Source organism: Typopeltis vanoorti, chromosome 10 (genome assembly GCF_054136105.1).
Source record: "Typopeltis vanoorti isolate ZY-2024b chromosome 10, IOZ_Tvanoo_1.0, whole genome shotgun sequence".
NCBI classification, from domain to species: domain Eukaryota; kingdom Metazoa; phylum Arthropoda; class Arachnida; order Uropygi; family Thelyphonidae; genus Typopeltis; species Typopeltis vanoorti.
In genome coordinates, this window is record NC_143558.1 from 30778410 (window position 1) to 30794013 (window position 15604).

At 34.3% G+C, this 15604-nt stretch overlaps 1 protein-coding gene across 1 annotated transcript; it reads left to right on the plus strand.

The window, feature by feature from the left end:
* The first annotated feature begins 222 nt into the window (after nt 1–222).
* LOC150102302 (uncharacterized) lies at nt 223–14931 on the plus strand. The gene is made up of 4 exons (XM_090399005.1): nt 223–1597; nt 6711–7411; nt 10391–10967; nt 14422–14931. The coding sequence occupies exons 1-4, from the start codon at nt 336–338 to the stop codon at nt 14534–14536; spliced, it is 2655 nt and encodes an 884-aa protein (XP_090255131.1). The 5' UTR covers nt 223–335; the 3' UTR covers nt 14537–14931.
* Nucleotides 14932–15604: the final 673 nt, after the last annotated feature.

Consider the following 15604-nt stretch of genomic DNA (forward strand, 5'->3'; position numbering starts at 1 on the left):
AATCCTCTGGTATCAAATTCGTTAAAAATGATCTGATCGCTATAGATAAAAATCGACTCATACGACTATTATGAATATCTGTATATTTGTTTCGAATTAGTTAACATTTTCTCCAAATTTCAGTGTGCGATAGGGTGCGCTATACGCAAACTTTTTCAGTCATTTTGTTTTTGTATTTTTCTCGCATGCGGCATGCGTTATGCGAAAGGTTAGAAGCTTAAGTCAAAGAATGTTATTGTTATTCTTAATTCTTAGCGATAGTTCGTTCTATTTGAAATTTGTATTTATAGGAAGGTCTTTTCAGATTTTAAGCCGATAATTTTTTATCAATAATCATGGAATATGTGTATTTCAAGATAATGTATTTGTGCTGTCAAATAGGATCTCTTTTGACGTTAAGTACGGACACTAAAGATGATGCTACTGTATCAGAAAAAATTTTAAGACAATTTCAAATTGCTCAACAGCATTTTTTACAACTTTCCGAGATTACAGATTCAGATAAAATAGCACGACGTGTCTACTTGGAAGTATTTCAAAGGAAGTTTGATATACTTTTATCCGAAGATCGTAGTATAACTTTACCCGATGCACTTATACAAGTTCATTCAGAAGAAGGAATTAAGGAATATTCTGCGACAGACTTATCCCCAAATCTCTACAGAGGACACATAGTTAATGATGCTGATTCTCAGGTATTTGGATATTTTTCTGATGATGTTTTTACTGGATTAATAGAAACTTCAACTTCTATTTATTATGTAGAACCACAGGAAAGGTTTAAGTTGTTTGTACCTCCACAACCATTTAGTTCAGCTGTATACAGAGGTGAGGATATAAGTTTTCCTTGCCAAGAAGAAAGTAATGTAACTGTTTGTGCTGGAATTTCAGATACTATGATAAATTCAAGCTTAAAAATTTCTGGATTGGAAAATAAGACTGCTGGTAGGTCAAATTCAACATTTAATGAAAGCACTGCAAAGGAAAGTAAAGAAAATGAACTTTCTTTTATGGAAATGAAAGATAATGAATTAGACGATAACAAAACTTTATTGCCAGATTTAGAAAACGAAAACTCTACGAAATATGAAATCGCTGAAACTTTAAGAGAATTGGAAAATGTGACCACAAACGAAATTTTAACGGATGCAAACGAAATATTCATAGATGAAATGTACAAAAACCCGTCATTAGAAAACAGTACTGAGAACTTAAGTGAAATGTTTGAAAGCTCAACTTTAACTGAATTGGATATCGTGATCATAAACGAAAGGTTAGCGGATGCAAACGAAACAGTCCTAGAAAACAGTACTGAGAACTTAAATGGTGAAATGTTTGAAAGCTCAACTTTAAGGGAATTGGAAAATGTGATTATAAACGGAAGTTTAGCGGATGCAAACGAAACATCCATAGATGAAATGTACGAAAACCTGTCATCGGAAAACCTTACTAAGAAATTAAATGGTGAAATGCTTGAAAGCTCAACTTTAAGCGAAAGTTTAGGAAGTTCAAACTACAGATCCATGAACAAACATTTAGTGATCCTAACTAGAAAAAATGCAAGTATCACGGCTGCCTCAAATTTGAGAAATCCACGGTAAGTACAGACTTTTTATGACGAATAAGTAAATAGCAATATATATTTAAATATTTTGATAGTTAAACCAGTTATAGTCATTTTTTATGGAACATAGTGTGTCATATTAAACAGGTAGTGGAAAGGTTTTAGCATGCCATAAATAAATTTATTTAATGGTATTTTGCCTGTTTGCTTCGATATCACTAGACTGTCAGAAAATATACGATAATGCGGTTTGATTCTAGTCGCTAAACTAGAGGAACTTTTTTTAACTGGTTCTCAAGTTAGTTGATCTTTGGCAGAAGAAAGTGTAGTTCATTTCTATGAAACTAGGGCTTTAAACCCGCAATTCAATAAAGTTCACTGTTTAATCACACGTTCAGACAATAATATATAGTATTACTGGTCCCTAATCGCAATATCTCCCGAGATGTCTATCAGATCATTAATGTCTTGGGTTAACTGCTAAGGACGGTGATTGGATGCCCACCCATTTTCAAAAAGTGCATTCGGACTAAGTGATCTTTTTTGGGACTAAATTATTATAGGATTCATTCATTATTGTTATTATTTATTTGGTGTGTGCACTAAATAAATAAACTCTGTAACCTATCTTCATAGGAAGCATTCCAGAAACCTGTCATCAGCTTCGTCACTTGAATGTGAATCCTCTCCACCACCATCCCTGATCCCCAAGAAACCATGTGACCAAGTGTATGCATAGTAGTCAAGATACGGCCGAATCGTAGTCTTATAAAGATGGATAATAACCTCCTCATCTTTACTTGTTAAAGTTTTTAATATCCAAGTAATCCTTTGAGATATTTTGCTATACACTCTCTGAACTTTAATTCTCTGTCCAGCCTTAACCAAGTCTCTAGTCTCGTCAATTTCCTGCAATCCACCACCATCAATGTGATACACAATATGCAGTCCACTCAATTCGAAGTACATCTATCTACCTTACATTTTACAACATTAAATTTTTAACCATTATCCTTCGTCCGCAATGCTAATTTATTTAAATTATCCTGAAGGATAATTTACATCATCTGCATCATCACATCATCTGTCTACATCATCTACATCATCTTTATCAAATATTACCACCGTCCCAATTTTGCATCATCAGCAAAAAAAAAAAAAAAAAAAACCTGAATATCGTGCCCCTTAAACCATTTCCTATGTCATTAATATACAAATTAAAGAATACGCTTTATTTTATTTTATTAAACTACATCTCGCTTAATCACATTCCTATTATAAGCGTATTTCTTCGATTCTAAGACGCTGTTAATGGTGAGACGCACTATTATTTTCAGCATCATTACTGAAGAAAAAAAATTATTATTACAACAGACTACAATTTATTAACGACGTCTTAACAATGGAAACTATTAAACTTGTACTGGTACCTATTTCACTTCCTCGTTTTTTTTAATAATATCACTGTTTGCGTCTAAAACGTATTTACATTCCAAGACTGATTCTTTTGAATCACTTTTTACTTATAATCGATTTTGTTCGTTCATGTTTTCCCACAAAATATCGTCTTCGGTGCAATAGAATGCGTTACTGATGCACAATTTCCTAAATTGTCGGCCTGGTTAGCCGAGTAGTTAGCGTAGCCGTGGTACTTATTCAGCCGTGGGCATGGAGATGCTTGTGAGTGTCTGTGAAAATACTAGTGTTGGTGGTTGGCGGTAGATGGCGTTGGTGAACTGAGTGGTGGAGACAGAGAGCTGTAGAGTAGGTGCTTTCCGTCGACGAGTCTTTGGACTCCTTGGAGGTGTCACATAGTAATAATAAACGAGTGCTCCACTGACGTTTCTGGTATGAAATTCCAAGCAGGTTGACACACATTCTGCAAGTTTTGATGTAAGTGCTTTCTTTATCTTACTGGAAGATATCAAAAGAACGTTTTCAGACAACAACTAGCACTCATACTCCTTGGTGAAATAATCCTTATGGATGGGGATTGTAGCTGAGTTGTCATGTCACCAGGAATAACAAAACTAAGTCACAACGCTTTTCGAACTTATTCTTTAACTTCCCCGAACAACGTCCACGAAACGCATCGAGAACTAACATATTAGATGGGTTACATACAGTTCCTGGACTTAAATTCAAACGACCTTTAACCAGTCTTCCATTTAATTCAACTGTCTTCTACCCATTTCTTGTGCAAATAGAACAACATCTTTGGGGAAGATCTCATTCTTAGGGTTTATTTTCCAGTTTAAAATAATATATGGGACAACTTTCAGTAGTTAGCGGTGAGAACCAACAGTTCGAAACAGCTGTAGTCCAGTGGGAAAAGGAAAAAAAAAAACACGCCATATAAAGGCGAATATACGTCTCCTGGGCGGAGCTCACGTCTCTCAAAGAGTGCAATTGCAAGGTAACTGCAATGATGAGTGTTGTATTCTCATAAGCTCTCTCAAAACTTTCTTTTAAGTTGTTATACATTCGGCTGTGAAATAAGAATGGATTTATGTCTCCTGTTTCCATTCATTTACGTCACCGAAATTTTAGGTTCTTTTTCTTGAATAATAATACTGGAGTGATAAGTGATATGCTGATTTTCGTAACCCGTACGATGGCGATGGGTAATATCTCTGCAATCATAAGACGCCATCGATATATGTAGATTATCTCGATTATTTGTATTTAGACCGATATATATATATATATATATTTTTTTTTTTTTTATTTATTTATTTTTTTTTAAAATAGATTTAATGACTTAAAAACCAAACCGAGATTACTTATAAAGATTTAATAAGATTAATACTAGTTTCGGCTTATAATAGCCTTCATCAGGTATTCTTAAAGGAAGAGAATATATATATATATATATATTTGAGTAAACTGGAAAATGTTTTTTTAATATTCCATTCAGGAAAAACCTGTATAAAGTGCCTACTATTTTTAATTACACTTTTAATTATGTTTATAAATAATCATATTTTTGAAATAAAATAAAATCTGTGACAAACCCATGAGTTTAAAGATGAGTGAGAGTACCCATTTTGAACGAACTTTTACGCAAATGTTTTTGCAACTGCAAATGTGCCTTGGAATCTTTCTGGTTTTCGTTAGAAAACAAAAACAAAAGTATCTTTGTTGTTTCTGTTGCAAAATCTAAGATCCCTTTTGTTTGGTACATCAACCTTTGTAAGACATCGCACAGTAAGATCTTCAAACTCGATATTTTTGCTCTCTTTTAAGCGACTTTCCATTTTAAATAACAATTCTCAGCCTAAGTCATCTTGAGTTTCCCTCAACTTAGTCAAAATGAATTTAACTGCCAAATCTGCTAGTAAGAGTTGCATCTTGCCTCCGAAGTGCTTTTAATTTAATTGGCGATGGCGTGAACTATTATGAACTATTCAAACCATAACTAATTTCACTTAATGTCCCAATTCACTTTTTCAGTCGAAGTCTTAAAATACTTAACTACATCGAGAATATTTTAATTTAAATGTTATTTAATCGGCATCTGACTCCCGCATATAACAAAATTCCAGATGATGTTGTATGCACTTGTATTAGCATATCTTGAGTGTAGAGAGAAATATGACAATAACTACGTTCGTAAGGTAAACATAATGGTGTTTGATTTGATTCATTTTTATCCCCAAAGCTAAAATCTATACTTCAAGGACGAAGATTTTAAGACGTAAATTAAATCTAAACAGAATGAGACAGAGTAATTCAAAGCCATTCCTTTAGATCAGCGATTTTCAACCGGTGTGCCTCGAGAGGTCTTCAGGTGTACCGCGATATTTATGAAAACAAATTAATTGAAGGAAATAATGTCGTAATTTGCGCATTTATTTATTAGTGTCTGGTCTTCCCTCTTCTTGTGTGTGTAAATCAATCAAAATTTTGCCTATGTTTTGCCAGATCATCAAAAAAAATTAGAAGAATATATTTTTAGTGTGCCGCAGAATTTTAATAATTAGTCGAGAGCCTGTGTATCTCAGTAGAAGTGGCGTTTGCACTCTACAGCGCTTGACTGCACGAAGAAAGGATTTGGTGGTTCAAATCTAGTCGCCGACTAGAGGAAATTTTTCTAAGCCTTTTTTCGACCGGTTCCCGAGTTAGTCGATCGCTGGCACGGGCTAGCGGTTTTTTTTTCTCCCGAAAACTCGGGTTTTTCGTCCCGTAAACTCAAGAAAATCGACCGTCGAACCCACACTATTTTCAGACATTAAAAATATTGTGTTAGGGTTAGGGACCCCGAGATGGCGGCACTAGCTTGCCGCCTTCTTCACTGCATACCGATGAATCAGTGATAGCCTTGGGCCAGCTATCTCTCTGATTGGCTACCAGTGGAGATTGAACTGCCTACTCAGTCTCCAAAAGTTAGATAGGGTAAACGGCCCCGCCTACTCCCTATACGGGAATAAATAGGCGTTAGCTGATGTTTGTTGTGATGTTATGTGTGCCTATTATGGAAAAGGTTGAAAATCACTGCTTTAGAGCATCGATTCTCAACCGGTGGTACGCGTACCCCTGGGTTCGTGCTGGGCCGTTCAGGGGTACACGAAAAATAATCAGTAATGGCAGAAAAACAAGTACAGTAAACAAAATATATTTAGAAAATACATGTCAGTATTTAAAAACAGCTATTTTAAAAACAATTGGTGCAATTTATAGAAATTGGTTTAAAAGGGATACGCAAGTGGAAAAAGATTGGGAACCACTGTGTTCCCAGGGTTAAATTTTTTAACCCTGGGAACACTGTATTGAGACAGAAGGAAAACATTTCAAAAGAGAAACTTATAAGCTAACATTTGCTTAAATATATATACATAAGCTTATAAGCTGTTGTATATATATTTAAGACGGCGCTGTCTTTGATGAAACCAACAGTTCGAAGCAACTGTTCGACCCGTGCATTCTCGATCAAAAGTATTAATAAAAGGCAAATATGTGGGGTTTTTGGCAGAGTTCGTGTCTTTTTAAGTAGTGCAATGCGAAAGGATCTCCGATGCTTAGCAGTTTTTATTTTTTAAACTTTTAAATGTTTTAAATTAAACTTTTTTTTTAAAATAAACTTTTAAATATCTTTTTTAGCCAACAATATTTGATACATGATGATTGTAAACGCTTTCTTTTGCAGATCAACTCCAGGAGGTGAACCAAAAGCATGTTTGGTGGAAGTTTTTGCCGATCACACTTATTTTGAACTAATGGGAAGGAACATTTCTAAAACTATCTCCGAGATGGCATTGTTTATAAAATATGCCGATCATCATTTTAATAAAACTGATTTCAGTAATGATGGAGATATCGATAAAATAAGAATTATCATAAAACAGTTTACAATTATTGATAATCCCAATTCTACTGAGTATAAAATGAACTTGAATAACAGCGTTGTCGATCTCATGACGGCATTTAGCAAAAGAGATCAGAATTTCTGTCTATCCATTGTTTATACAGCACGAGATTTACATCATAATTCTCTAGATGTTTTAGGAATGTCTCAAAGAGGTAATCCAAGTCCAGATATACACGGAGGGCTTTGTTCGTTACGTGAACAATTACCTGATGGAACTTTCGAATCTAAAAACACTGTCATAATTAATTCCAAAGCTTTTAATGGTCGAATTCCTTCAGCCATGGTTTTTTTGTCTACACTCCACGAAGTGGGGCATGCATTCGGTAGCGACCATGACCCAGATAATAAAGAATGTTCTCCCAATGGTAAACTTGGAAATTTTTTGATGAACAAAATGCCTGTGGATGGTAGTAAACCCAACAATCGCGAGTTTTCTCCTTGTAGTAAAGAGAAAATTAGGAACGTTATACTCGCAAAAGGTAAAAACTTTGAAAAATCTACTTGTTAAACATATTTTTCAGTTTTATTTTTAATTTTAAAGCTAATATCAATGAAAGTTACGATATCAGTAAATGAGAATTGCATTTATCATTCTGAATGTCGCGATCCCTTCTAGATAGAAATGTAGCATTGTAGAATGTAGAGTGATTTGAAAAGATTTAAATGCATGACATTTTTCGCCATTCCTTCAGAAATATTACAATTTCACCTATTGTTTACCATACACGACTGTTCCGTTTCTTATAGCTTGTAGCGTCGATAGAAAGGACACTTCACATCGTGTAGATAACTTTAGCCTTACTGTTTATGCATAAAACAGTAGAAATTAGGTTAACGCAAGGCGAACGAAGTAGTGCTCGGGAGGACCGAGCGCTACTTCGTTTGCCTGAGCCGGATCAGAGGAATCACGGGTATCATGTATTGGCAATCACTGCAGATGCTCAGTCATACGTATGCAATGTGTAGTGTGTATTCTCAAATCGTCTACTCAACTTGCCCACCCCCAAGATTAAATTCTGAGTGCCACTGATCTCATTTCCGCTCTCCGTACACCGGAAAAAATAATAAAAGGGATTTTAAATAACAGGCTTCGAGACGATCAAAAGAAATAATAAGCCTCAAGCAATACTGTTTCTAGAAAGTGAAAAGTATAACTGATTTACTTGACAAATTTGACAGGTTTTTAATAACAGTACATATATCTAAATCGAAAACTAACAGCAGTAGGAATTAGGGATAAATTAATTGTTTCAACTACCTCTGAAGAAATCTATAAACAAGAGTTGGCAGGCAACTAAAGCAACTTGAACAGAACTATGGTGAGCCATTTTCTCCTAATCTGTGAATGACATCCATACATTGCACATAAATGGCTAACTACATCTGCATGCAGATATGATAGCACTGATTATTGCACATACCAACCGTTAGTGTGCACAAAATGATATTAATCAACTTTCCAAGTCCACAACAAATCTCTGCATTCGGGAAAAAATATTTATGTGATGCTAATTAAAAATCTCATATATCAATCGCAATTTATTAAAAAGCGAATAATTTGCAATAAAACAGATTGCAGCAATGTCAGGGCAAAGTGCCTGTACTGTCATAATTAACTACCTTCAAAATAAAACGGGTTATTTTCCACATTAGAGACATAGTTCCACGAAAAATAAAAATTCTGATGCGCCCATCTGAATATAAAGAAATAATCCGTTATATCTTAAATGTAGGTGGAACTTCAGCTCAATACCAAACAGAAAGTGGATAACCTAGCAGAGATCAGATTACAGCCCAAGCCAAAACAGTAGTCTCGCATACCTTGGAGAACTCAGTGCACCACAGCTGGAAAGACTGGGGTAACTTCAAAGCCATCGCCTATTCTACAGTACCCTGACACTTGCATTTTCCTTTGCAAGAACACTTTGTCGCCCAACCTTCGAGCAAAGCGTGACATCACCACAATGTGACATATTGTTCTTCGACATTAGTTCAAACTGCATCATAAATTTTTGCCTCTCATTATATCCAAGAAAAAAATTTAATAGAATTTTATTTATTCTCAGTATTACGAAATGAGTGGTTGTGGCGGTCGTTTAGAGTAGCACCTGAAAGAGCTAAGACTATGAGGCCAATGTAACATGTCCGTAAAACTGCATCTATTCTGGTTATTTTGCCTGTTTCGTGGGGGATGAAAACCCTTCCACCTCTGTATGACACTAGCTAATTTACTTTCGAATAATAATAATAACAATAATAAAACTTATAAAGGTTCTTTCCGTCTTAGACAAACTTCTAACCTCGGTCTTTCCATCCAAATGGCATCGATGCTTACTAAGTTACAGAGGCTAAACGAAATGAAGAAAAAGCTGTATTTGATAGAAAAAGTCAGAGTTCGCATATCTTTTAGTGTCGTTTCTTGATAACTGCATAAATATTATTAAAGTAGTCGCTTTATCCATCCATCCATTTGTCTGTACACATATAACTGCATTTACTCTGAAAGGACAGAGTTCGGTGAAACAGCCATTTTTATTTTTTTTAAACTGTCTTAAAAGCAATTTAAGACATTTAATGGGGGAAATAAAAGCTTGTTGTTAATGTGGTAATGAATGATATCACTGTTTTAATGACGCCATTTATTATCAGAGTGGTTACTGTGATCTAAGAAAGAACTGAGGCATAATCTCGTGCCCTTATGAGGAGCCTGCTGGAAGTTTTTTGCGGAGTGGTTCAAAATTCTTAGTTGCTCCACTGTTAGAAAACGAAGTCTCTCGTTGTTACATTTTAGGATATTAATTGATTTATCATTAACTTTGATGTTGAAACTGTAAGGTGTCTGCTTTGAGAGAGCAGTTTTATTTTTAAGAGTTTAATTGTGATAGGGTTTTTCCAGGAAACTGGTTTTTATTCCCACAAAACACACAAATGCCAGAAAGTGTAATTAACAGACATATGCACTGGCTTATAGCCTTGGTTGCTTCGGCAGTAACTCCAAATAGTAACATTAGTTCATTACCATAATTTTTCTTCATTTCATAATCACATGACTACAGATCAGGCTGACAGTCTCTGCTATGTAACCATAATATAAACATATTTGCCAACAAAATCAAAGCTACAGCTCTTACATCGGAGACATGCTTGCACAATTGCTATACAATTCAGGCAAAATTTCAACGCGCCGTACATTATAGAAATTCGCGAACAATTTGCAATAGCCATCATTCAATTTACCATTGAGTTGCTTTGAGCTTCTCGAAACCTTACAGAATACATATTGTATAAATACTGCAGTTTTTGAACAATAAGCACATAGCGAAGCTATAAATGCCGATTGTAATTCAGTCATTTTCTGCAAATATGACCACTGTTGCAGATGTCATAAGCGTACTATAATCAGTAAACTTTTCTTTTTGATTTTCTTTTGATTTTTTTCTTTTCTTTTCTTTATTTAGGAGACTGCCTGAAGTTATACAAGGAGAGAAGTATATGTGGTAATGGTGTTGTCGATGATGATGAAGAATGTGATTGTGGTTCTATAGAACAATGCGAAAGAATAACTCTCTGTTGCACTCCTCCTGGAGGTGCAGGAAATGATAGAGAGTGTAAATTCCGTCGTGAGCTTGAAATGGTTTGCAATCCTAATGAAGATCCGTGTTGCACATTTGACTGCCGTTATGTACCATCGTCGTGGGAATTTTATTGCGGTAATGGTGATAGTGAATGCTCACCAACATTTTGCGACGGAAAGGGTGCTCAATGTCCTGAACCCAAACCAGTACCGGATGGAAGTCCTTGTTTTAGAGACTCCAAAACGTGTCAAAGAGGAATTTGCAATAGTTCCGTATGTGAGGATAATGGTTTAAGTAATTGTGTATGTTCCTATGAAAGCGGTCGCGAATGTCAAGTATGTTGTAATGTGGATGGAATTTGTACTCCGGCTAGCGAACTGAACTTTTTTACACCAAGAGGCCGTCCTTTTGTGAGATACCCAAGCACCTCATGTGCTCATAATAAGGGAAATTGTGATAAGTAAGTTTGATATCTTTGGTTTTTGCTTTGAAATTGAGTTCATTTTTCTAGATGTATTCATCAGTAGTCATATACAAGGGACTTATATATATATATATATATACTTTGTAGTTTGCGTAATCTCTTACGTAATCTTATTTATGTAATATGTTGTATAAGAGATTACGAATATAATATATGAGGGGGGCAGAAAGTTCTGATAAACACCTAGAACAAAAATTATATTAATGCAACTGATATAACCACAAGAAAGAGCATACTTAGTAGCAGCGTTATGAAGATAACTTATGTTCTTTCTTGTGGTTATATCAGTTGCTTTAATATCATTTTTATTCTAGGTGTTTATCAGAACTTTCCAGCGCTCCCCCTCTTGTATAAGAAATTACTTGGGTTCGGTGTGAGGAATCTTTCTGAGAGCTCTTGAATTGAAGGTATACCAGCTTATCGCTATGCCTAACCACAACACAAATTTTTGCACTTCAGAGGTACACGTTTATGGAGTTTTAAATAGCACGAACCACATGTAAAAACGGATTAGGTTTGGGGTATTCCATAATTTATTTGTGGTTGGCATCTTTAGGGATAAGAAGTCATGATATATTTTAACGATGAGCAATCTGTTGGCCACATGCTGCGCTTGAGTCCAGTTTAAGCATCATATGAAACGTTTTCCTAATCCTCAGAATTCATCAGCTGACAACAGTTCTTCAGAGGTCTTTCTGAAGAAACAACACTACGCGTGAGAAGCCAATTTATTCCTCAAATGGGAAGTTAAAAAAGTAGTTTTAAAGCTTACATGTCAGTATTGAAAAGACTTTCTTTTTAACATTTAAACCTAATCCAAAATGTCCATCTCGAAGATGGAGAAATTCATTATCCGGGTGTTGAATCCTGTGTTTATAAGCGGTTCATGTGGTAGCCATTGTTCTTCTTCTTTTATCTACCACTGCAATCATAGGATTTTTTTGGTTGTTTTCCTCCGAATGTTCAGGTTATCTCTTCACAAACATAAATCGTAACCCAGACGTATTTGGCAGTTGTTACAAGTACTGCAAACGTGTAAGGTGTAAATTTGGATATTTATTAAGATTGTGCATTAATCCTCGACAGATTTCTTACATCTACTGGTATAATAACAATAATAATAATAATTTTTATTTTTATTTATTTATTTTTATCGATCTCTCAGTTATTTACATATATACAATTATCATCTTGAGTAACATTCAGTATATTATTTTACAAGGTTCAGCACGAAGTGCTGCATATAATAAAATTTCCATAATAATGAGGGTAACATTGTTTTTTTGCTATCTTTTTAAAATAACAATAATTTACAATTATATAGTTCGGGTAATAATAATATATATTTTTAAAATAATAATAGTTTATTATCTCTCAAATAATTACATGAATATACTAAAATTTAGGCAACAATGCAACTTTTTCTTGCAAAATGGTTCAGTAAAAATTATAATTACTCGTAATATCATTATCATTTGCAGAATTTTTCATTGACACAAGAGTAAAAAGTGTGTATTATTACCATTAATAATAATCATAGTAATACTTTACACTTAATTACTCACAAGTTAAACAATATTACTTTTAAAAATATATATATATATATATATATTTTTTTTTATTGATTTGATTGCTGTGTTGGAAATAGGCAGGTGTTTGGGAGGTCAAATGAAATGTCTGATCAAAGTGAAATTGTCGATATATCCTGTGTTATTGCATCTGTCTTGATGGTTCACTTTTTTTTTATTGTGGGCTTCTTTCTGAGCTAATTAGGAGGCTTTTTTTTTCACAGTGGCAGCCTTTCTATGTCTTCTGAGCTTTTAATTTGTATCAGCTTTGAAGTTTGTGACTTCCTTATGAATATCTTGGCATCTCTGGTCCACAAAAATTGGTAATTTGTTTCCATTTTTGCTTTTCTTGCTTGGTACAACAGATTCTGGTTGAATGGTGTTAAATATTCGGATAGGAGGATTGGTGTATTGTCTTGCTGTGCGTTCAAGGCCTTGGCAACTGATTTTTTCTGCCTGCTGGCTGTTATGAGATTGTCTCTTGTGGACTTGCTCGTAAGACGAATTATGACTGGTGCAGGTTGTGGCAAGCCTTGGTTTTTGCTCTTCTTAGGAATCTGATTTAAGGTCTGAATGTCGTTAAGCTGTAGGAGGATATCAATTACATGGCCTAATTTTAAAACCACGTCTCTGAGGTTTTCTGTAGGTGCAGTTTCAGGAAGACCGTTTATGACAATATCTTCTTTATGTTGTTGCTGATTTAAACGTTCATATTGTAGTTTTAGAGAATGACTTGACGGAGTTTGGATGTCTCTTTCATCATATTGTGTTGCCTGTCATTTAGTGCGTTAATGCTCATTTTAATGTCTTTTACTGTTTGCAACACTTCTATGACTGCTAAATTATTGTTTTACCAAATCTTCATATTAGCTAGATTTTTTTGTTATTTGTTCGTTCTGTTTATTAAAGAGTTCTTGCACAAGGTCTACTGAGCTGGCTTTTATGATCTCTAGTCCGTTTCATATTAGTATATTTAAAGAGTTGAAATTATAGGACTCACCTGCATTTTTTTGTTTGTTCAGTTCGTCGTCTGATTTTGCCTCCGCTATAATCGGCTGCGTCGTAGGTGGCTGCTTTAGGTGCGTTTCTTTGTTTTTCATACAGAGTATGCACTTCCATTCCTCGCGTGTTACATCGGATTTATATTTATGTTGCCCAGTTGTTTCTGAAAAGCCGGCACATTTTAAGTGTAGAATCCTACTGCATTTCTTACAAGTTATATTATTTCCGTTGGACGATAAATCCTCCAGGCATTTGATAAACTTCATGACTCATCTTTCTTCTTAGGCAGGATGGCGTGATTGTAAAGATGGCGACGTCCTTTGTTCTTCGCTCGTTGTTGACCACGGTCCTCTCTGTTCACTTTTCAACACTTCAAAATTTGGTTTATTAGCCGATCTCGTTGAATTTTATATCACTGTCTTCGGCGTGATAAGTAGGGTTACTTGGGAACACTTTCAACTTAAAACAGGAGTTGGAACTACTTTAAACCTATAAAAAACTGGAGCAGCGATATCACCGTGCGTCTGTTAGTATGCCTACACAGCGCCCTCTCTGTGATATAGTCTGAATAATAATAATAATAATAATAGAAAAAAATTAAATAAAAATAAACAGAATTGAATTGAGCATTTAAACTGAATTACAAATACCCAGTACATTAAACAAAGATTCAGTTATAAATCTGAAGAAAAGAACTGCAGAACTAAAATTGTAAATTAACTGGTATGATAGTAGTAGTAACAATCCAAATGTTAATTATCAGCGTAATTTCTTGAGGTACTTATTATCCTTATTTTATTGTTCATATATTTTCTACTTCCTTTCCCGCTCATTTCATTGTCTTTTCTCTTTGATTTCAGCGAAGGAAGATGTATAAAAGCAACCTCATCGACTTCCCCGACTTGTTACCATTCTGCAGCTATTTTCTTTATAACGTTTGTCGCTTATACCTTGAGAAATGTGGAATTTCCTTGACAGTCATACATTTTATATTTTATTCTATGAGTAGTAATAATGATAATTATGTTTATTCATTATACTAGGTATTTATTAAAATGTGTATTTTTTTAAAAAAATTAGAATATGAAATCAGTTGTTAACGGTTTAAATTAGGTAAATAATGTATAAGTGTGTAAAAATTATAAATAGCTGTGCATATTTGCTAATAAATGAGAAATAATATATATATATATGATTATACAGGTATAGTATATTTTTAAGTTTTGAACGTTGTGTTTAAATTGCTTTTCACATTTCACATTGCTTGGTAATAAAATTTTCCGCCAGGTGGCGAATTTGCAAATTTTATTGAATTTTCATGCAACTTAGAAGAATGGAATTATTACTGTCAATAAAGGAATTAAATATAACTCATCTCGAGTTACTTATTGTGACATTTTTAGATTTAGATATACTAAACCTCAAGCTGGTTCTTTTTCGATACCTAGGGAATCTGAATTAATTAGGAACTGATTTCCATGTTTTTTAGACACAAAGCGTTCCTAATTAGAATTTGTCATGATGCCTGACGCTTCAACTTGCCCGATCACGGTTCAAGGTGATCTTGAGGTTAATTGTATACAAACAACAGGTTCGTGTTGTGTGTGTGTGTAACAGTATAACACTAAAGTGCTTGTTTGTAATTGTGCTTACTTTTCATATGGGAATCACTTTATAATCATTCGCCACTGTGTTATTATTGCTTTTAATTTTGCTATATTATTTAGCTTAGATGCTTGTAAAATTCTTAGTTTAGTCGCACTCCGATGTTTAGTCTGGTTTCCAAGAAAATTCCTCTCTTGCATTAAAACTAATCTCCTATAAGCATCTATAACACGGTAAGTATAATTCAGTCTTTGTTATCGTGATAGTGTTACGAAATGGAGAAGATTGTCCAAGGACGATAGACTGCAATTTTGAAATGATTTTAATAAATCATTAAAATTTAGCGTTTGTAATTACATACTTTGGCAGTCTTTATTGTAGAATTGCACGTGCTCCGCAATAAGACTTTTTTTTTTTTTTCATATATTTCTTTTCGAA